This window comes from Chrysemys picta, chromosome 1 (genome assembly GCF_011386835.1).
Source record: "Chrysemys picta bellii isolate R12L10 chromosome 1, ASM1138683v2, whole genome shotgun sequence".
Lineage (NCBI taxonomy): Eukaryota > Metazoa > Chordata > Testudines > Emydidae > Chrysemys > Chrysemys picta.
In genome coordinates, this window is record NC_088791.1 from 74,191,245 (window position 1) to 74,214,548 (window position 23,304).

General features: G+C 45.9%; 1 protein-coding gene across 1 annotated transcript in view; it reads left to right on the forward strand.

Annotated features, from left to right (window-relative positions):
* The first annotated feature begins 5,672 nt into the window (after positions 1 to 5,672).
* The window catches only part of ACSS3 (acyl-CoA synthetase short chain family member 3), a 118,873-nt gene continuing 101,241 nt past the window's right edge, over positions 5,673 to 23,304 (forward strand). Inside the window, exon 1 of the mRNA XM_005279151.4 lies at positions 5,673 to 6,680. Coding sequence (XP_005279208.2) covers positions 6,403 to 6,680 — 278 coding nt within the window. The 5' untranslated portion in view covers positions 5,673 to 6,402. The remainder of the gene's footprint in view (positions 6,681 to 23,304) is intronic.

Sequence of the window (23,304 nt, forward strand, 5' to 3'; positions counted from 1 at the left end):
GAAGAGAAAGGGAAGGGAGGTTATGGGGAAGGGGTCAAATGGGGATGCATGGGAGGGGAGAGAGACTGAGGGCTCAGGTGAGGGAGGCGTAGGGAATGAGAGGTGGGACATTGGGTTTATGTCTATATTATGAATCTAGGGGTGTGATTCCCCTGCTCATGTACTCATACTTGCACTAGCTCCCATCAAGCTAATGTGAGTATAAATAGCAGTGTAGCCATGCAATAGCATTAGACAGAATCCTGTGAGTGAGAGTGAATGGGCTGTAAAAGGAGGTGAAGGGCTTGTACATTTCAGCAACTGTGGGGTTGGCAGAGTAAAGGTATGTGTGTTAATGGGGTGTATTTGGGCATTGTTGAAAGCAGTCAGAGTTAAGGTTGCATGCGCAGCATTAACTGTGCATTTCCTGGATTTTAAAATTTTGAGTTTTCCTCAACATTCTGTAAGGGGATGACATACCATCAAGCAACCTTAACTCTGAGTTCACATAGTTCTTTGCCACTCAATTATATGTATTCCAATAGTCTAACCTTCCAATCTTATAGAACTTTAAAATAAATCTTCATTTGAGTCTGATAAATCATCTGCTCTGGCAACACAGTCTTGATCTGGTCTGTTCACACATTGGCAGGAGCTGTCAAACTTAATCAAAATAAACTTATGAAAGTTTGTCCATTGTATTTAATATCTATCTTATCATAGAGTAGGACAGGCAAATTTAAGACTGTATTGCTAAATTCAATTTAAAAGCCATTAACTGCTTTCTTTTAGCCTGAATGTGCATAATATCAAGAAAAAATGAATAATGGTGTCTGAAGGATAATACTGTGTTTTTTTTAAAAAAAACAACAAGGATTAAAATTAATTAATCTTTAAGTGCTTTGAAGATGAATAATTAGTGGATAGAGTGCAAAACTGTTACTGAATTATGTACAAGAGCATTGTAGACTGAGTGGGGAGGACCATCTTCAATAGCACAGATATCATAAATTATTAGGGTTGGAAGGGACCTTAGGAGGTCATCTAGTCTAACCCCCTGCTCAGAGCAGGACCAATTCCCAACTAAATCCCCAAATTGCCCCCTTCAGGATTGAGCTCACAATCTTGGGTTTAGTAGGCAAATGCTCAAACCACTGGGCTATCCCTCCCAGCCTGGGGCTCATCCATGTTGATATGATAGCAATGTGTAGTAAACTGGTGTGGACAGAAAGCATTGTCAAGAATTGCCCACAGGAAGGGCAACCGCTATAGTACTAGCGATGATTATGTAACACAAAGAGCAATTGTGTGTGTGTGTGTGTGAACATGAGGTAACAAATGTTGCAGGCACCTCAGCTGTCTGTAGCAATACTTAGATTCTCTGGGGCAGACAGGCCTGCAGAGACACTTCTCTAAAAGTGGACGTGCAGAACTCAGCTGTCCTGCCCACATATCACATGCTTGTGTTCAAGACAACTAATGATTTATTATTAATTATTATTGTAGCGCTGAGGAGCCCCAGTCATAGACCAAGACCCTATTATGCTAGGTGCTGTACAAACACAGAAGACCGTTTCTGATCATGCTTATCTGAGACTGTGTGTGGGCACATATATTATTATTTGTTATGATTATTTATTATTTGTATTACCATAGCACCTTAGAGCCCTAGTCATGGACCAGGACCCCACTGCGTTAGGTGCTGTACAAACACAGAACAAAAAGACCATTCCTGTCCCAAAAGGCTTGCAATCTAAATATAAGACAACAGACGAATACAGAAAGATGGGAGAGTACAAGGGAATGAGACAACATTGGTCAGCTTGTTAGGCAGTGGTCTGAGCACATGAGCAGCCTAACTGTTGTCAATTCTTTTGTGGACCTCACAGCAAAGGATAGTTTGAAGGAGGGTTTTGAATGAGGCTACTAAGTTAATTTTGTGGATGTTTATGGGGAGCTTCTCCCAAGCATGAGGGGCAGCTTGGGAGAAAACACAAAGGTGCTTTGTTTGAAAATTTAACTAGTGGGCGATAGAGGCTGGTGTCATGGGCTGATCAGAGGCTGGAGTTGACCTTTTGATGAGAATGTAGATATAACAGGTCAAGTGGGGATACGTTGTGAAGGGTTTTGAAAGTGAAGACTAATAGATTCATATGATAGAGAAGAGGGAGCCATGAAGGGATGCAAAGAAGAGGGTGACATGATCAAAGTGACATGTTAGGAAAATGATCTTTGCAGCAGCATTCTGAATGGATGTCAGTGGTGCAAGAAAGCATTTGTCAAAGCCAGAGAAAAGGATGTTGCAGAAATTGAGATATGAGATGAAGAGAGTCTGGATGAGCATTTAAGCTGTCTGTACACATACCTAAGTACTAACAGCACTATGCCCAGCCAACCCAAAAGCTTTCCTTGGTGCCTGAGGGCAAAATTTGTTTAGTGGCCCAATCCTGTTCTCATTGAAATCAATAACAAAATTCCTGTTGCCATGAAAGGGAGCAAGATCAGGTCCTAACTGAGTACGCTGGCTGTGTGCAAGCATTCTCCATGGACAATGGGAGGAAATGGAATTCTTCCTCTGATGCATCACCAGCAAATCCATAAATGCTATACCAATCTTAGGGCTGCAGTCATATTCACAACCCCTTTGCTCCTCTTCCTTGAAGCATATTGGCCAGAGGATGTATATAGACAATCCTTCCATCCCTGCCTATTTCTTCAACCCCCTCTCCATAGTTGAGACAGAGTATCTGCAAAATGGTGCAGGTGGCAGAAGTGTTCCAAAGTGCAGCCTCTTGGTGTCTCAGAAATGCCATTCTGATTCCTTTGCTTTGGTGGCATTCTCCAGTCCTTCCACAGGCTACAGGGTGAGACCTTAAATGTGCGGAGTTCTTTTAGAATGTCTACTGAACAATCTTTACTTGCATTGTAAGCTCCTTTCTTATATACAGGGCCTAGCATATTGGGGCCTCTTGGCATTACTCATGATAATGTGGTTTTGTTTGCCTCAGAAATAGAAGCCACCATTCTTGATGTCTGAAGAGTGGTAGTTGTTTTTGGGGGTAGAGAATGGAATAAAGTGAGAGAGGGTTGGGCCAAAATGAGACTGTTTATTGGTCAAATCCTGCTCACCTTATTCAGTCCTGACTGAGAATTTATTGAGTTAATGTTTTCCCTCTTGTAGTGGGTAAACAGACTATTTCCTTTGATCAGTTTATTCATTTACCAATTATGTACCTTGTTGAATGACTAAACTTGGAACATATCAGTAATAGTCACCTTGCATAACCCCCACGTTAATAGTGAATGTTACAATATTTGTGGCTATTCTGATTTGTTGACACACAAGTATACTTACCTGGAGTTGTAATTTTCTTCTTCTATTACCTTTATGCCACTGTTTCTGGTGAGGATCATGGTGACAGGATGGACAGTAGGGAGGAACAGACCTCCTTTTCCTCTACAACAGGTTCCAGCTCCTCCTGAGGGATTCCCAAGCGTTCCCAGGCCAGCTGGGAGATATAATCTCTCCAGTGTCCTAGATCGGCCTGGGGACCTCCTCCCAGTGGGACATGCCTGGTCCAAAGGAAGCCTCCCAGAGGGCATCCTTATCAGGTGCCTAAACCACCTTAGCTGGCTCCTCTTGATCCAGAGGAGTAGCAGCTCTCCTTCGAGGCTCTCCTGAATAGCCAAGCCCCTCACCCTCTCTTGGAGAGTACGTCCAGCCACACTGTGGAGAAACCTCATTTCTGCCGCTTGTACCCACGATTTTGTCCTTTTTGGTCATTACCCAAAGTTCATGACCATAGGTGAGGATGGGGACATGGATTGGCCTGTAAACCAAGAGCTTTGTCCAAGAACTCACCTGCTGCTTCACCACCACGGATTGGTACAGCGCCCGCATCACTGTTGCCGCTGCACCAATCCACCGGTCAATCTCCTGCTCCCGCTTACAATCACTTGTGAACAAGACCCCTAGGCAGCTGCTCCCCCTTCACCTAGAGAGAACACTGGGAGAGGACCATGACCCCCAATTTGAAGATGCTGATTCTCATCCCAGCCGCTTCACAGTCAGCAGCAAAACATAATTTTCTGTATCTCTTAGATAATGTCTTTGTACAATGTGACTCTATGAACAATCCCCCCCCTTTTTTTCCATTACAGATAGAATCATTAAAACAATAAAATAACTGATTCCATAAAGAATATATAACTCTGCAAAATTCAGGAGTCTAGCGTATTCTTTTAGCTGGTTCACACTTTATAGTATTCTAAAAAGGACCCTCTGAAACTTAGAAAAGTTCTTTGACCTGGCCCCAGATAGTAAAAAGAAATTCAAAACAATGTGAAGTAGCTGAGCTTAAGATGTTTCTTTCATTCTCAGAGGCCTTGCTGATACTAGTGGTAGTCTCCATTTTAGGCACAGGGAATATCTCTCAAACCAGTAGAATCTTTCAAAACAAGGTGTGGGGGAGATGTTTTTAGTTTGTAATTACTGCAGCTGCTCAGTAATGGGAGTACACCAAACCCGTAATGTGCCAGTAACATACCACGGCTCAAAGGCAAGTACTGCAGGTACTTCAGTAGCTAGGTCTTAGGGTGCTGGCCTTGGTAGGGTGCCAGTAACCAGTCAGACACATGGTTACAAGAAAAGGTATTTTACTAGGGCTGGCAGGAAAGGGAAAGGTTGCACATACCTTAGGTTCAGAGGCTTAAACCTTTACAGTTCAAAGTGAGCCATAGCTGTAAATGTTTGGGTCCCTGGAGCAGTCCAGTCGAGAAGTAGGGATCTTCAGGGATAGTGCCTGGGGTACCCTCTCCAGTGCAGCTCTATTCCAAGCAAATAGGAACTTACAGGTTTCCAAACAAGGCTCAGTGTCTCTGATTGGGGCCTTTCTGCACTGCCTCCCTGCCCAGCTGCTGTTGCTTCTCTGTAAGTGCCATATAGTCCTGCACCCAGCTGTGATGTCCAGCAGTCACAGCCTTTTCCATGTGTGGCTCTGTATATGGTTTCTGGGGAATCTTTTTTGGCTCTAGCGTCACTGTAGCTCCTGGCTAGCCATGCAGCTGTGGCTTCACTGAACACAGCATGGCAGTGCCCACTTTCTGGTTCAAGACTTTTCTCCACTGCACATGCCCTTCCTTCTAGCCAGATAAGGGGAAAGGACTGATTCAAATTAGAATTAATGCATTCACCTTTGGCCTGGCTGCCCACAACTCTCCCATCAGAGGGCCAGATCAAACCTGAGTGATGCAGTGAGCTCATGCCCAAGGGGCCAGGTCACTAAGCCCAGAGTGGGGGGCCGAGCCCAACCTACCCTATGTGATGGGAGCGATGGGAGCTAATGCTGTGGGATGAGTGCAGGATCACTCTGCAACTCCTCCCCTCTTGGGGCAGCACCCACCTCCCAATCCCAGTGACAGCACACAACCTTGCCCCTCTAGGGACAGGGCCTGCCCTGCGTTAGCCACTAGAAATGTTGGGAAGTATGATACAAGTGCAATCAAACATCCAGTACTTATACAAATCACATAAATGTTAAAAATAACCTTACAATAAGATGCCCCTCCTCTTTTCCCCCTTTTTCAGTTTGCTCCCTATGCACCCATTTAATTCATCCCTCTCCGTCCTCATAATAAGCATGTACTGCTACTGCAGGCCAATACAGTTGAGCAGTAGGTTTCAATTATTTTTTGGGGGTAGGGGAGAGGAGAGGGAATATTTGTGATTTATTGAAAGTGATGTGGGGAGGCACACTGGTACAGATCTAGATTGGTGCATTCCTCTGCCTTGTGTTTTCTCACAAGGTTGGCAGTCTGAATAACTCCAGGCTTTGGACGGCCAGGCTGTTGGTTGGAGTCTCCCATGCGGGTCTTAGATGATGGAGGTAGAAGGGGTTGCACTGGGTACATGCTCCCTGCTTTAAGGGACGTGTTGGCTGCTGGAAGCTGTCAAGTGCCTCCAGGTACTATGGATAAGGGCGCCTGTGCTAACAGTTAGAGCCCCGGGTACGCGGATACAAATCTGTAACCGGACAGGGCTCTACTAACAGTGCCCTATAAGCAGGAAGATCTGTTTTGCCTGGCCCACACTCCGAGCTGCGCGGAGCTCCGATCCGCTGTTCAGCGCAGAGACCGTGGCCAAAATCGGGGCGGTCACTCAGGCTTGTGCAACCAATCTCACCTGGCCCCTGGCCATCAGCGGGGGCGGCTCAGCGGCAGGAGCAAAGCCCGGGCTGGACTCGGTACTTTAGCGCCTGCAGACCTGTTGCTCGCGAAGCGCTCCGCGGCAGAGAGCGGCGCTTGCAGCAGGCAGGGGATCCAGTTCGGCTTTTTCAAGCAGCTTCCACGTGGCCCTTCAGTCGGGCTAGAGGGAGTCGCTCCCCGGCCGCAGGGGACTGGAGCGGTCCGCAGAGCGGCATCACCATGGGTCTCCAGCGCAGGGTGATACGGCTCCTCGCCTGCAACCGGGTCTGGGGCAATGGCTGGCTGAGGGGGCCAGCCCCGCGCGGCGCTGGGAGCCCTCCCGCCGCCCGCCGCTCCCTGTCCGCCGGGCAAGCCGCCCCCGAGGGCGCGTACGAGCAGGCGTTCAGGGCCGCCGTGGCGGAGCCCGAGAAGTTGTGGGGAGAAGCCGCCGGGCGGATCCAGTGGCACAAACCCTGGGCCAAACTCGTGGACAGAAGCAACCCGCTCGTCGCCTCCTGGTGAGCGACACCCCGCCTCCGGGGGCGCCCTCGGAGCAGTGGGTGACCGGGAGGCGGTCAAGCAGAGAAGGGCTAGAGACAGCGGGGGGAAGCCCAGTGTCCCCCTGGCAGCGAGGGGCTGGAGGGAAGAAGAGAGTGACCGTAGTGGGGTCGGGTGTGTGGGGAGGAGCAGCAGCAGGGAATGTCCCCAAACCTTCCATGGGGGTCAGGTGTGTGTGGGGAGAACAGCTATTGCCTCTAGCATATAATGGGGGCCTGTGTTTGTAGGGGGAGGAAGAGCAGGGAATGTCCCACACTTATCATGGGGATCCGGTGTGGGAGAAGCAGTAAGTGCCTCTAGCCCAGGGGTGGGCAAACTTTTTGGCCTGAGGGCCACATCGGGGTTGGGCAACTGTATGGAGGGCTGGGTAGGGAAGGCTATGCATCCCCAAACTGCCTGGACCCCGCCCCCTATCTCCTCCCTCCCACTTCCTGCCCCAGCACAGGACTCCCAACCCATCCAATTCCCCCTACTCCTTGTCCCCTGACCACCCCCTCCTGGGACCCCCCACCCCAACTGCCCCCCAGGATCCCACCCCTTTATCCAACCTCCCCTGTCTGCCCTCCTGACCCCAGCCACATCCTCAACCCCTGACAGGACCCCCCTGGGACTCCCGAACCCTCCCTGTTCCCCACCCCCTGACTGCCCCCCCAGAACCTCCACTCCAACCAACCACCCCCTCCTTGACTGCCCCCCAGGATCCACCACTCCCCTACCCAACCCCCTTACCAGCATCAGGAGCTCGCAGCTACGACACCCGTCCAGAGCCAGCTGCGCTCCCCACAGTGCCCAGCGGGAGCGGCGGGCCAGAATGTGGCTGCGGGGGAGGTTCCCCGCAGCCACATTCTGGCCCGCCGCTCCCGCTGGGCACTGTGGGGAGCGCAGCTGGGGACTAGGCTCCCCGGCTGGGAGCTCAGGGGCTGGGCAGGACGAGCCCGTGGGTCGTAGTTTGCCTATGTCTGCTCTAGCATATAATGAGAGCCAGGGGTTTGTTTGTGTGTGGTGGTGGGGAGGAGAAGAGAATGCCTCTAATGTATAATGGGGGTCAGGTGTGTTGGAGGGAGCGCATGCCCTCCGCCTTTAATAGGGGTCACTGTGCACATCTGTGTTCTTCCTTCCCTGATCTTCACCAGGAGTATGTTTGGTATACCCGTCATGTCAAAACAGAGACATTTGTTTAGAAAATATAGACCCTTTTAAGTGGGGAAAATGGGTATGTTTCACCAATACTAAAACATGCATAAGGAAGCCAAATCAATGTGTGTTTTGTTGGCTGTTTCTGTAGCATCACACCAAAAGTAGATCAGAATGTAAAGAATAAATGTTTGCTATACTGTTTATGGCAGAGGATGTCTATAACATGAGATTACAGGTAAATCATTGCACCATTCACTGAGAGTATGCATTCCACTTATACTAAGCTAAAATCAAATTACAGCAAGAGATTTTAGATAGTTATTTTAAAATCCTGTTACTTTTATTATGATACTTTGTAAAAGAGAATAAATTAATCTGCTAAATTAATTTGCAGTTTGTGAAAAGTTTGTACTCTGGAAAGAAGACATATTTTATTCTGGTGAATCTTGACAAAATTTAAACTCTTTTGACCTTCAAAAAGTTTTATATTTTGACAATATACTAACACAGCAACATAATTGATATCAGTTAAAGTAAATTGCAAGATAATTTGTTACATTCAGTGCCTTTCCAAAGACGGCTTCACCATTGTGTGTGTGTTTGTATATTGTATTGGGGAGGCAGGATAATGTTAGAACAAAAATTTCCATTGCATTCCCCTAGAAAACCTGTGTACAATCTACATCAAAAAACTGCGGGAGCAGTGTCCCAGCTGTGTGATTAGTAAGTCTATGCCCTATGTCTTTTTTTATGTTTTCATAAGGGAATTTCAATTAAACTCACCATTTAGACTTTAGTTTAAAAATTATGATCAAGCACGTGATCTGTCAGGGTTCTAAATTATTTCCACTAATTTAGCTTTAATACAATAATTTGTCATGAGAATATAAGCATTACTCTGCATCTCTCCACTGCAGGGGTGGCCAACCTGAGCCGGAGAAGGAGCCAGAATTTACCAGTGTATATTGCCAGAGAGCCACAGTAATATGTCAGCAGCTTCCCCCCACCCCGCTCCCAGTGTCTCCTGCCCACCGACAGTCATGCCGATCAGCACCTTCCTCCCCTCCCTCCCTGCACATCCTGATCAATTGTTTCATGGGGTGCAGGAGGCTCGGGGGGGAGGGCGAGGAGCAAGGACACTGCAGGCTTAGGGGAGGGGGCGGAAGGGGTGGAGTGGGAGCAGGGCCTGTGGCAGAGCCAAGGGTTAAGCAGTGAGTACCCCCCAGGACACTGGAAAGTTGGTGCCTGTAGCTCCAGCCCCGGAGTCGGTGCCTATACAAGGAGCTGCATATTAACTTCTGAAGAGCTGCATGTGGCTCTATAGCCAGAGGTTGGCCACCCCTGCTCCACTGTAATAAAATAACTAAGGAGGATGTTAAACAGAATCTACTAGGGATAAACGCTTTGAAATATCAGAGGGGTAGCCGTGTTAGTCTGGATCTGTAAAAAGCGACAAAGAGTCGCGTCTGACGAAGTGGGTATTCACCCATGAAAGCTTATGCTCCAATACGTCTGTTAGTCTATAAGGTGCCACAGGACTCTTTGTCGCTTTTAAATAAGCAGGCCTGGATAACTTACACCTAAGAGTCCTAAAACAGATAGCTAAGGAGATCTCTCATCCACTGATGTTAATTTTTAATAAATCTTGGAATACTTGGGAAGTTCCAGAAGACTGAAAGAATACTAATGCCATGCCAGTATTAAAAAAGAGCAAGTAGAATGTCCTGACTAATTCTAGGCCATTTAGCCTGACATCTCCCATAGGCAAAATAATGGAAGCTGGTATTGGATTCAGTCAATAAAGAGCCAAACGATAGGAATATAATTGTCAGCATGGTTCTGTGGAAAATAGGTTTTGTCAAACAAACCTGACTTCATTCTTTGAGATAAGTTTGGCTGAGAAAGGTAACTGACTTGGACTTTTGTAAGGCATTTTGACTTGATACCACAAGTCAAACACAAGTTATTGGACTGAGCGTGTGGGTAACTCTGTGAAATTCTATGCCCGGTGTTATATAGGAGGTCAGACTAAATGATATAAGGTCCCTTCTGGCTTTATACCTCATTTTTCCCTGTACAAAGTCGATATAAACTGCTACTAAATCAGAGTGATAGCGTTTTATACCACTTTGCATAGGAGTGAAGAACTACACAAAGGTGCAAGGCTGGAATGATCAGAATCCTCTTTTTCTGACTGGAATTGTATTGATGTCAAGTATCTAGTGCTCCATTTTAGTTAATAAAACACATTCATGAAATCAAGTACAAGTCTGTATACTTCTCATGTCTAAACTCTCTAACAAAGGAGTTTCTTTCTCTTCATATGCTCCACAACTGGTTTTTTTATCCAAGTTCATATGTTAATGCTTATCTGAGCAGAGAGTGAGTGTGCCTGTATATTATTACTTGTTGATTGTTTGTCTTACCGTAGCACCTAAGAGCCCCAGTTATGGCCCAGGACTCCATTGTGTTAGGTATTGTACAAACACAGAAAATGCTTACAATCTATGTTTGTTTAAGACAAGAGGCAGCAGATAGGGGAATACAAAGAAACAATGAGACAATATTGGTCAAGGTGATAAGCTATTGTCTGAGCCCACCAGTAGCTTGACCATTGCCATGATGTCTACAAAACCACGACAAAAGAGTTTTAAGGTGGGATTTGAAGGAGAATCATGAGGTAGCTTTGAAGATGTTTATGGGCTGCTCTTCCATGAGGGGCAGCATGGGAGAAAGCACAGAAGAGTGTGTTTGAAAATTTAACAAGTAAGCAAAGGAGACTGATGCCAATGGTAGATCAAAGGCAGAAGTCAACATTTCGATAGTGAATAAGAGATGATAGATAGGGTAGGGATAGACAGTGACAGGCCTTTGAAAGTTAAGACAAGTAGCTTGTATTTGATCCGATGGGGGGAGGGGGGGGGAAGGGGCGGCGCAATGGAAGGCTGCAAAGAGGAATAATGTGATCAAAGCGATGGATCTGTGCAGCAGCATTCTGAATGGATATGAGTGCGGCAAGATTGTATTTGTCAAGGTAAACAAAAGATGTTGCAATAAATGAGATGCAAAGTGGCAGGAGTTCTAGCTTGGATGGATGTTATGCAGAGAGAATTTGGCAAAATTTAGACATAGCCTGGATGCGAGGGCCTAGAGAAAGGACTGAGTCAAAGATGATGCTTAGGTTATGGGTCTGAGTGTCAGATCTGGTAAGTTAGTTGGGGTTGTCCACCATGTTCAAGAGCGGAGGTTGAAGGGAACGCTTTGTGGGAATGACTAAGAATGGCAGTAAGTCTTCCTTCAAGCCTGTGAAAGGAAAGTCCCCTTCCACAAGTTCCAGTTATGGGGAGGAAGCATGCTCTAAAGAGTCCAAGCACAAAAAAAGACCACAGAAACCAATGGATCCATTGTTACTGGGTTCTGACCTGCACTGACCTACTGTCAACACCTGCATCCCTCCGAGTTCAAGACCTGTCTGCTCCAGGGAAGACTATTGTTCCTATACTAGTTCTGGGGACTGAGAGAGTATCCTTGATTCCAGGGAGGTCGGGAAGTGTTTTCCCTGGGACAGTCAAGGTCTCCACACTGCCTGGGACCCTCTACTTCCAGGGAGACTTTATCTTCTTTGCAGGGCATACCTCAGCTGAGGCACCTCTCACCCCCTGCTCCGGCACCTCTCACCCCCAGCAACAGAATGGGCTAAACAACAACCTACACTCCACCCCATCCGACAGGGAAGGCAAAGTGGCTTGACCTTTTGGGCCACCAGGTCTTCTCCTCAGCCAGCCGCCTTCAAGATTTTGAATTATCAGGCATTACTTGCCAAATACGATTTCCTGTATTACAGCAAATTGGAGGACTTTGCTGAAAAACTGCCTCAACAAGACTGGGCCCCTTCTAAGCAATAATAGAGGAGGGGAAGCTGGTAGCAAGATCATTGTTTCAATCGGCGGTGGATGTGGAAGATACCTCATTACTAGAGCCCTGTAAATCCGCGGCTATCCGCTTTATATCTGTGGACCACTTTTGCGAATTGCAGCTTGGATGCAGATACAGATTTTGTATCCTGGCAGAGCTGTGCAGCATATGCTCATCCGAATGGAGTAGCTGTCACCCAGCCCTCAGGCTCCAGCTCGGCTCTCTGAATCCTGCAACAGCGGGTTGCAATAGCCTGATGGGCATTCTGGGAGTTGAAGTCCCCAGCTTGCTTGGATGGAGGAGGTACAGCTCGGAGAAAGAAGTGAGCCAAGTGCCATTTTGAAAGATGTGTGGTTGCACTTTAAACTAGTGGGCGCTGTGAAGAGAATAGTTGTCGCTGCTGTCTGTCCCGGCTGGATCTGCATGCGTTAGAGCTGCCGCAGCTGTTACGGGTATCCAAGGCCACCACTGGGAGGGTGATGCTGTACACAAGGCCCAGGATTGTAGCCTCCCTGCCTGGAGTGGGGAAAGAGGTATGTCCGGGGCAGAGCGGGTGGTGGGGGAGAAGTGGGGAGCTGTTGGGGGTCAGGTTTGGCACAGCCTTGCATCACTGGTGCGGGGTGACCTGTGGAGCCTTTGCAAATCCGCAGATACCCACATCCATGGATGCAGATATCCACGGACAAATTTTGTGGATTGAACACTGATAAAAATTTTTGTATCTGTACAGGACTCTACTCGTTGCACTCCATGGCCTTGGACATAGTCATGAGGATGAAGTTGTGGTTCCTTTCCTCTGGTTTTCCCAGGGAGGTACAAGATATCATTGAAGACCTCCCTTTTGATTAATCCTAACTTTTCAACCAGAAAACGGACAACTCTCTCCACATCCTCAAGGATTTGAAACACTTCATTCCTTGGGTATTTACATACTTGCGCTGAAGCATAAATTCTACCGCCTGCCACCCACCCACCATTATGGAACCTCACAGTTTTTCTATGAGCGGCCGTACGGACCACCAAGGAAGCGTCAAGAGACTCAAAGATCTCGTCCTCGTGCCTGTGCTCGCAACATTCCTCTTCCTAAATACATCCCCCATAGAGAGATTTCTGAGGAACCCTAGAAAGCCATCAACCACCTTGCCTGCAGCCATACAACCACCCCACCTCATTTGGGGGTCATCTTGTATTCTTACCCGCTTGGAGTGCAAAAACAACATACAAATGGGAATAAATGTTGCCCACTATGGCTATACAGTCAAGTTCATCATGCTACCTCATTGACAGCCCCCTCCCCGATCCCATCTCAGAGACAACATTCTCACCTTAAAGTTGGACTCCTACAAAGAGTGGTGAAAGAGCGGGTTCCTCCAGACTATGAAAGGATGGGGTTCTATTCAACTTACTTCCTGATACCCAAAAAGAAAGGCGGATGGAGAACAGTTCTGGATTTCTGCTATCTCCGTCGCTTCATCCGCAAACCCAAGTTTCGTATGGTCACTTCAGTAGCAATCATCCATCATTAGAAGAAGGCATGTGGTTTACAGCTCTCAATATGCTGGACACTTATTTTCACATAGACATTCATCCAGCTCATAGACAATTCCTGAGATTCGTGGTTGGCCCGCATACATTTTCAATACATGGTCCTGCCATTTGGACTCACCATTGCTCCCAGGGTCTTCATCAAGGTTTTGTCAGTTGCATTCCTTCTATTCCCCTATCTTGGTGACTGGCTCCTAGCAGCAGAGTCCAGAGACAAAGCTCAACTTTCAACTTGCATGTTGCTTGGACTCCTTTCCTCTCTGTGTCAGCATCAACGTAGAAAAATCAACTTTGGACTCCATGCAATCCCTAGACCTTATAGGGGCTTCCATCAACTCAGTCACAGCACAAGCTTACCTGCTGAGGGACAGGTTCCAGACTCTGCAGGAAATCATAGCCCACGTAGTCAACAGTCCTGGCCAGGACTTGCCTATTCCTCCTTGGCCACATGGCCTTGTGCATATACCTTCACTCGCCTCCACCCTTGCTGCTTCCAGGTGTGGCTCCAGAGAGTTTACTCACCCATGTGCTGCACCATAGACCTTTATGCTGATAGTTCTTCCATCCAGTGTTGGATAGACCCACGGCAGGTTTGCGTGGGAGTCCCCTTTCTCCCCTCCTCCCTGTCCCTCATAGGATGGGGCGCACACATGGGAGACCACATGACACAGGGAACACTGACTCCTTGGGAATCCTGGAACTCCAAGTGGTAATGAGGTCATGCCAAGCATTTCTCTTATCCGTCCTGTCCCATCATCTTTTTATGTCTGGCAACATCACCACTATTTACTGTGTCAACAAACAGGGGACATAAAGTCAACTGCTCTATGTACAGAGACTGTAAACCTCTGGAACTGGTGCCTTGTCCACCATTTCCTGTTATCGGCAGTCTATCTTCCAAGGACTCAGAACGTGATCACAGACTCGCTCAGCAGATGGTTTGTGATTGACCATGACTGGAACTCCATCACACCGTAGTGTGTGACAATTTTGACCAATGGAGAACTCCGACCAGGGACCTCTTCATCTCCCCAATCAACAACAAATGCAGCACATACTGCTTGTGGGGTAGGTGTGGGAGCATTGGTGCCCACTCTCAGGGCGATGCTGTCATACTCAGCTGGTCAGATCAGATCAACTATGCTTTCCCTGCTCTTCCACTCTTGGCATGAGTACTCCACAAGATCAGACAGGACAGGGTAACTGTCATCCTGATTGCTCCCCTGCTGGCCCAGACAGTTCTGGTTTCCCAACCTCCTCCACCTGTCCTCCAATTCCCATCCCCATCCCCACTCTCGCCGCGCTACCAATACAGCACAACAGCAGGCTCAGACATCCCAATCTGCAGATGCTTCACATCAGCACGTGGTATTTGGATGGGCATCTTCTTTAGAACGGACATGTTCATCAGAAGTGCAAAACATCCTCTCGAGCAGTAGGAAAGAGTCCACTAAGTGTTCCTAAAGGGCCAAATGGAAAGGCTTTATCTCCTGGGCCCAACAGAAGGGGCTTTCCCTAGAAGTGGTGGAGAGTCCCCTCCTTTTAGACTTTTAGTCCATCCTATCCTTGTCTCACCCTCAACTCTCCCAAGGTATACCTAGCCGCAGTTAGCACCTTCCATCCCCTTGACCCCAGTGGAAGGACATTCTGTCTTTACACTCCTGCTGACTGGTAAATTTTGGAAAGGCCTCATTGGAACCTTCCCACCCGTGCTACCCAGTGGGACATCAATCTAGTTCTTTTGGCACTAATGAAACTGCCATTCGAGCCGCTGGCTTCGTGCTCTATGTCCCTTCTTTCCATGGAAGTCGCCTTCCTTGTGGCTATCACTTCAGTGAGAAGGGTAGGTGAACTTGGGGCCATGATGGTAGACCCTCCTTTCACCACTTTCCTTAAAGGGTAGTCTCCCTTTGCCTGCATCCAAAATTTCTGCCAAATGTCATCTGTTTCATCTCAATCAACCCATTCGCTTACCTACTTTCTTTCTGAAGCTTCATGCCTCGGAAGAGGAATGATGAGACTACTCCCTTGATGTCCATCGGGCCTTGCCCTTTACCTGCAGAGGATAAAACCGATAAGGAAATCTCCTAGACTGTTTGCCATAGCTGAAAGAGTTAAAGGTCAGGCAATCTCTACACAGAGAATCTCCAAGTGGATTTTGGGGTGCATTACACTTTGCTGTCAGTTATGAGAACTGCTTCCAGGCCCTTGAGGTGTGGGCCCATTCCATGAGAGGCCAGGCTTCGAACATGGCCTCCTTCCATGATGTGCCACTCGGGGCATATGTAGAGTGACCCTGTGGTGTTCTGTACGTAACTTTGCTACACATTACGCCTTGGTGCAGGAGTCGGCGACAGATGGCTCCTTTGGCTCCACTCAATCATTCCAACTTTTTCCTCGCATCCTCCTCTGACTTATGTATTGCTTGTTAATTACTCTCAGTGGAATACAGCACAGAAGAAGAGGAAGTTACTTACCTGTAACTGGAGGTTCATTGAGATGGGTGTCCCTATTTGTATTCCACTTTCTGCCGTCCTGCTGCTGCGGATCTGTTGGATTTGTGGTGGAGAAGGAACTGACAATGCGGTTGTTCTGCCCCATCCTTTATCATCTCGGACAAAACCATGAGGTGAGCATGCGTGGACTAATGGACACTACTGCTTTCAAAATCTCTGCCTCTGGACGCATGGTGCACATTCATAAACCCTTGGTGGAATACAGATAGGAACCACAGTTCTCGAAGAACCTCCAGTTACAGGTAAGTAACCTCAGTTTCCTAAAAGATACTGGAATTGCAGAAATATTCTGCAGTAAGTCTACTGGTCACTTTTAAAAAATTTTTTTTTAATTTTTGTTTACTTCTGTAAATTAGATTAACTTACTTGCGGCAATCTCTGTTAACCTCCTTCCTGATACAATGAAAGGCAGTCATTAGCCATTTAAAAAGCTTAATATTCCATCATGTGAAGGCTGGATGAAAGAATCATTGTGGTAATAAATCAGCATTCAGTGAGCTTTTTCCTTCTGGAAGTTAAGAATGAAATAGCCTCTGGAGCCTGATAAGCGGGTCGGCTTCTCTAGAAGTCTGAAGATACTCTGATTTGATGTACTGAAAATTACTGAGAGCAGGCAAAGAAAGTCCTTATCTCTCTCAGATCCTGATCCAGTCTTTGTCTGATTAAAGTGAAAAGTCTAATGGGACTTGCTCTTTTCTCACAGAAAAGTTGCTTAGTCTAATGGACTTATGGATGGGAAGTCATTACCTTCTCTTCAATATTTTATTTAGAAAATGGAATTTAGACTTGCACAAAATAAGTTTTTGTTTGTTTGGTTTTTTTTTAAATGGTCACAGTGAACCTACTTGAGAAGAAGGGCAACATTAGTTTAAAATTTTAAAGAAGTTTTCATAACCTGGCAAAAACAGAATCCCAAATTGGGAAGCATTTCTTTTTGAAAGCTTTCACATAAGCCAAAAACATTAAATGAGGACTGAATGACACTTACTATCCTTAGTTTAATAATGCCAAAAGAAACACTTAAATAAAGCTTAGACATTTCAGTACAAGAGGAAATACAACAGTTAAGACATAGCATTTACTTTGAGTCGTTAGTTTATATGCTCTAAAATATTTAGTTGCCCCAAGAGAAACTCTTGTGTTTGGAGCTGCTCTCTTATTTTTTTAAATTTTATATATACAAGTGGTCAACTCCTGAGCTGGGTATTAAATCATCTTCAAGAATACTATTGTTACGCTAGTTGGTGAGAATTTTTGATCTTGATGTATGAATGATTCATAGGTTTGTGAGTTGCTAAAATTAGTAATAAATGTACACCATGACTAAGGCTACCATTTAGTCACTGCTGCTCGGGTGGTCCCTAGGGCCAGCCACACCGGTCACTGCAGACAGTCACACCAGCCACTCGACTGTCCCCGGGGCCACCTGAGCAGCTGGCCCCAGAGCCAGCTGTTTGGGTGGTCCTGGGGTCAACCACACTGGCCTCTGCAGAAGACATAGAGGTTGTGGAAAGTCATGGAATCACGGAGCCCTAATCATGAAGTAAGGCTTCTCTTAAACAACTTAGAAGAACACTTGATTTTTCACTATTGTGGGAAAAGATAGGGAGAAAAAATATGGTGCAGTGGCAATTGCCAAAAAAGAATCTAGCAGTAACTACATGTCATCAAAGGATATGCTTGAAGGATGAGGAAGATGATTGCTTGAAAACTTCAGAGCAATTGTTCCTAACTACACATGACCTGCTCTACTTAGCACTGGTGAGGCCTCACCTGGAATGCTGTATCCAGTATGGGGAGCCACACTTTAAGAAAGATTTAGACAAACTATAGTCTAGAGGAGAGCAACAAAAATGATAGATATTTTATCTGACCTATGAGGCATGGTTTAAAAAACAAACAAAACCAAGCATTTTTAATCTTCGGGGAGAAAAGATTCAGGGGAGATCTGATGAGTCTTCAAATATGTTAAGGGCTATTACAAAGAGAACCGTGATAAATTTGTTCTCCATGTCCACTGAAGGTAGTACGAGAAGTAATCAGCTTCATTTTCAGCAAGGGAGATGTAGGTTAGATATTAGGAAGATCCTTTCTAACTTTAAGGATAGCTAAGCACAGGAATAGGCTTCCAGGGGAGGTTATGGAATCCCTGTCATTGAAGTGGCGTAGTTGCAGTGGTACAGGTATGCCTCTGTAAGGTTTGTAGTGTAGACATAACTTAAAAGTTCCCGCTGAACTCGTCAAGAAATGGCTATGGAATCAGAACAGATACATATAATATATAATTTTTTTAAAGTAAATGTATTCAAATAGATAACAAATTTGAATAAAAGCTGGCTTGTTGTAAAACAAAGGGTTTTTTAATTTTTTTTAAACAAAAGGCTTTCCACAACTTTAATTAGAAAAAGTTTTGTGAAATTTTAAAAATGAATTACATACAAATAATAAGCATATTACTTCAGATTTTAAAATCCATACATTGTTGCATTGTGCTAATGCAAAAGGCACAAAGTGAAAGTATCTTGTTTGCTTTGCTCTCAGCTCTTTGGTGTAACCTAAACTCTTATCAAAAGCAACAAGAAAAGTTGTCAACAGTCAGGTTAAACATCAGCTGAGAGCTGGGAAGTTGAACCTCCAAGTCTGGATTCGGTCTCTTGCAATGTTATAATCACATCAGAAAAAACAGTCTTAAAAAAGGATAAAAACAAATTTTTTGTTTTTCATTTTAGTTAATGTACCCTTATTGGTAATATGAATGTAAGTCTAATGTATTCAGTTTAATTTTAATTGGGTTAAGAACACATACATTCTTAAAACTAGATGGCTTGTCTTGCAGATGGAAAGACAGACTAGTTTAGGACTAGGAAGGAGGAGTTAGTTTATATGTGAGAAAGCTGTTGGTCTGATAAGTCTGGAGACAGAAGTTCATTATTCACAGACTACCTGACATTACCCTGGTAACAACATTTATGATAATTTGGAGGAACCATTTCTAGGGTTAAAGTGTATTTCAGTCTCCATACCCACTCTGTCCTTTTTCCTTATATTGAATCTGCCAGGAATAGAGTAGGGTGCCAATAGTGATGCTGTTTTTCTGTGGAATGCACAGGGAACAAAATTAAAATCAAACTTGTTTCAGGTAGGGAACTGAACGGTCTTTAGGTGGTAACTCCAGGTCATTACCAACCTGGATTAGATTTAATAGTTGTGAACCTGTGATAAAAGATGCTGCATACATGCAAATATTATTTAAATCAGTCTCTTTATTGAGATGGAAAAAAAGGGACCCTAATCTTTTCTTTCCTTGCTCATAATGGACCTAATTGTTGAGTTTGAGTTGTGTCCAGGGCAGTACCCAGCCAAGGGTGTTGTGGTAAAGGTAAACGTATGCCACTGTAAGCCCTTCTCTTCCTATGAGGCACTTTCACCCTGGTACAGTCTAGAGCATCCTCATGGGATCACAGGGTTCATAAATGCTTTCCTTCTGCTCTGTTTAGCTGTTCGTCTTTCACTCTTGTATTGGGGTATATGCACAGATGGGGAGAGGGATATACTCACAAAGGGGACCGTGGCTGGGGAGATGGCAGGCAGGGGAATAGGACTAAAATTCAAAGCTCCTCTTTTTGAAGTACATTTTTTTTTTAAAATATATTTTCTACTTTTCAAGTTAAGTGTCCTGTTTGAATACATCACTTCTGTATATTTTTTGTCTTTCAGCATTATACTACATTTGAATAATATTTTTTATGTAAAATTACAACAAAAACAAATCCCAAGTTTGTGAAACAGTTTTTAATCAACGACAGTTCTCTGTAAATATCTGGCTATTGAAGAGATCATAACTCTCACTTTGCAGATTCCTAGTCTTTATACAGTTAAAGTACAGCATTTTACTACCCAGTTAATAGGCTTGTGTTGTACTTAAAGTACTGCACAGGATCTTTTCAGGGGGAATAAGACCAAACGCCACATTTATTAGTAATCCATGTATTCATTAACACTGTATTATATGCATATAATATATTACCCTTACACTCACACACACACACACAAACACACTCCGTCTTGTTGTTACCAATTAGTTGCTCCCCTTAACTTCACTGGCCAGGTGAGTTAGATTGGGGAGGGGGTGGAGCCGGGCTTCTGCTGATCCAGATCGATGCTCCCATGTTGACAAGACGAGACCCGGGGTCCTCTGCAAGACACCTCACTTTTATAGCAGCTTTCCTCTTATGCAAATCTATACCAGATTCAAACTCTGTGTCTGTGTCCATTGGTCCTTTGTGCTGCTTTCTTTTGAGTGTTGTCCCAATGCTGCAAAGAGGGTGTTTCCAAAAGAAGGTGCTTGCTTCTAACCCCCGAGGCCGTAGGTATGTCTGCTTGTCTTAGGGTTACCATATTTCAGCGAGCAAAAAAGAGGACGGGAGGAGCCCCGCCCTAGCCCCGCCCCTCCCACTTCCCGCCCCCCCTGACCTCCCAACCCTCCCCCCGTTCCTTGTCCCCTGACTACCCCCTCCTGGGACCCGTGCCCCTAACTGCCCCCCCAGGACTATCTAAGCCTCCCTGCCTCTTGTCCCCTGACTGCCCCAACCTTTATCCACACCCCTACCCCCAGACAGACCCCTGGGACTCCCACGCCCCATCCAACCACTCCCCACCCCCTGACAGCCCCCCCCCCCCCCAGAACTCCCAACCCATCTAAACCCCTCTGCTCCCTGTCCCCTGACTGCTCCGATCCCTCTCCGCACTCCTGCCCCCTGACAGCCCCCCCCAGAACTCCCAACCCATCTAAACCCCTCTGCTCCCTGTCCCCTGACTGCTCCGATCCCTCTCCCCACTCCTGCCCCCTGACAGCTCCCCCCAGAACTCCCAGCCCCCTACCCCCCCTGTTCCTTGTCCCCTAACTGCCCCCTCCTAAGACCCCCCCCCAACTGCCCACCAGGACCCTACCCCCTACCTGTACCCTGACTGCCCAAAACTTTCTCCACTCCCCCCAAAAAGCCCCCCCCCCGTTTCTTGACTGCCCCCTCCAGAACCTTCCTGCCCCCCTTACCCTGCTGCTCAGAACAGGGTGTTGGGCTCTGTGCGAGCCGGACACGTGGCTGAGCTCCCCAGCACAACAAAACCCGGTCCCTGGCCCTGCACAACAAAACCCGGTCCCTGGTCCGGACCGGGTTGCAGGGGAGAGCTGCCCTTGTATCAGCACAAAGTGCTCTCGCTCCCGTTTTGCTACGCTGCATGGCAGAAACCGCTCCCAGTTGCAAAAGGGGAGGGCTGCACTTTGTGCTGAGACACTTGCTCAGAATGCAGGGCGGAGCTCCTCTCCAGCTGCTCCGGAGTCCAGCCCGGGACTTTCCTGCAGCCCTCCCAGCCGCTCGCTCTGCTGTGCCGGGGGAGGGGGAAATCCCAGACATTGTGAGTGCTTTACAAATTCCCCCCGGACGCTATTTTTAGCACAAAAAGGAGGACATGTCCGGGTAAATCCGGACGAATGGTAACCCTAGCTTGTCTTTAATGAGCCCACTTGACACATTTTATTGTCCTTGGGTCTGGCTCTCAGCCCCTCTCCAACAGTTGAGGCTGTCTGAAGGTGCTGCCTTCTATGCCTTGCTCATCCACACCTCATTCATTCAACAGGGCAATTGATTAAGAGTGGGGAGTGGGGGAGAGCTCTTGTTCTACTGCTAGCAAAAAAATTTTTTTCTTCTATCTTATTCTATCCTTAGGGGCTATAATATTATACCAAGGGCAATGCAAAGTTTCTGAATGAGGCTTTGGTACAAAGTCCCATGAAAACAGAAGTCACAGGTGGATAGACCCACCACAAGGTTATATGAAGAGGCACAATATAAAGTCATATGAAAATTATCAGAGATTTATCTACATTGTCCCCCTTTTGACCTCTCAAGAACAATTCTTGAGTGGTCACCATATAAATCTTTTGTATTTGTTGCAAACAAACCAAACAATTATAACCAGGTGAATATATCTAAAACCATTACAATTGACTAAACACCAGATATAACATAAACACAAATGCAAACAACTATAATTATAATAATTGGAAATACAACAAAACCATTACAATAATTGGGTACATTGACAAACAAAATGAGGCCCAAGTTTGATGCTGCAATAGCCATCAAACAATAAAAGTCACTGAGGTCAGGACCTTCTTAAGCACACACAACAAATAAGATTTTGTAGGAGTACCACAGTTGTTATGCAAGGTTAAGCTGATTTGGACTTAAACTAACATTCAGTTACTAAAATGTTGTAGAATTTCCTATTTTTAACAGTTGTTTTCAGAGGTTTCTGGGGACCTGAAAGATGGGGCCATACAATTATGGGCCAAGGTTTTACAGGTTATGGGGGCCCAAGAACTACCCTTCAGGGCTTGGGGAAATAGAACCAGAGTGCATAGAGGAAAGTGTGGAATTAATAATAATACAAGCAAATGTAACTAACAATACAAATGTATCAAGAACAAAAATCAACAACAAAATGATTATTAGAGAACCTAACAAAACAAAACAAAATAACCCTGATGCACTGGGGACCAAAGTCTTTTGGACACAAGGGGTGATTGATAAGTTGGATGGAGATGGGGGAAGTAGAGAGAGGAAAAGACATTTGCCCTGTCTAGTGTAGTATCCCCTCTCTCTCTGGACCCAGTGCTAACACAGGACACCACTAGAGACAGACACAGAACATGCAACACAGAACACTGAACACAGACTTTGTCATGACACTATAACCATGGTATTTTATAACTCTTCAGCTGCTACCAGCTCTCCTGATGTTCTGGTTCAGAGCCTGAAAGATAGAAGCTTGGAAACAAATTAGCACAGTGCTTTCACCCTGGCAGAACCTGCTTGGTCTCTGCCACAGTGTGTTTGGTACTTGGGGCTGCACAAATGCTAATTAAGTGGTGCATTTCTTGTGAGTGTAAATCCTCCCTTTCTCTCAGTAAAAGGGCGTTAACACTCCATCTAGAAAAAAAAATTCTGTTTTAAAATCTCCAGCCATTTTGCCATGGCCTGGAGATCGGAGGCAGAAGCAGGCACTGTTGTTAACTGTTTTAATGGCATTTTGGCCCTGGGAGGAGGAATTTACCCAAATATTCCAAATATTCCCCTTCCCAATCTCCAGAGGGGTCCCAAAGGTCTGCCCCCTTCTGGGGTCTCAAATGTTTCTTCTCCTGATGTTACTGCTGCTGTAAGATTTGAGAGTGCTGTTTTAACTCTCTTAACTCTGTTTTCCAGTTTCTCTATCTGTTGCTTGCCTGGGCCCGATCCTGCTTTTTTCAATAAACAATTCCTTTCCATGGGCACAAGCCTTGTTTCACTACCAATTTAGCAAGGAGGGTGGGCTTTTCAACTAGCCCCCAGCCTTCCTGGTTCCGTTTCTTAAACATTTTCTTCAAAATTGTGAAATTACCACAATATTACTTACAAAAAAACCAAAACAA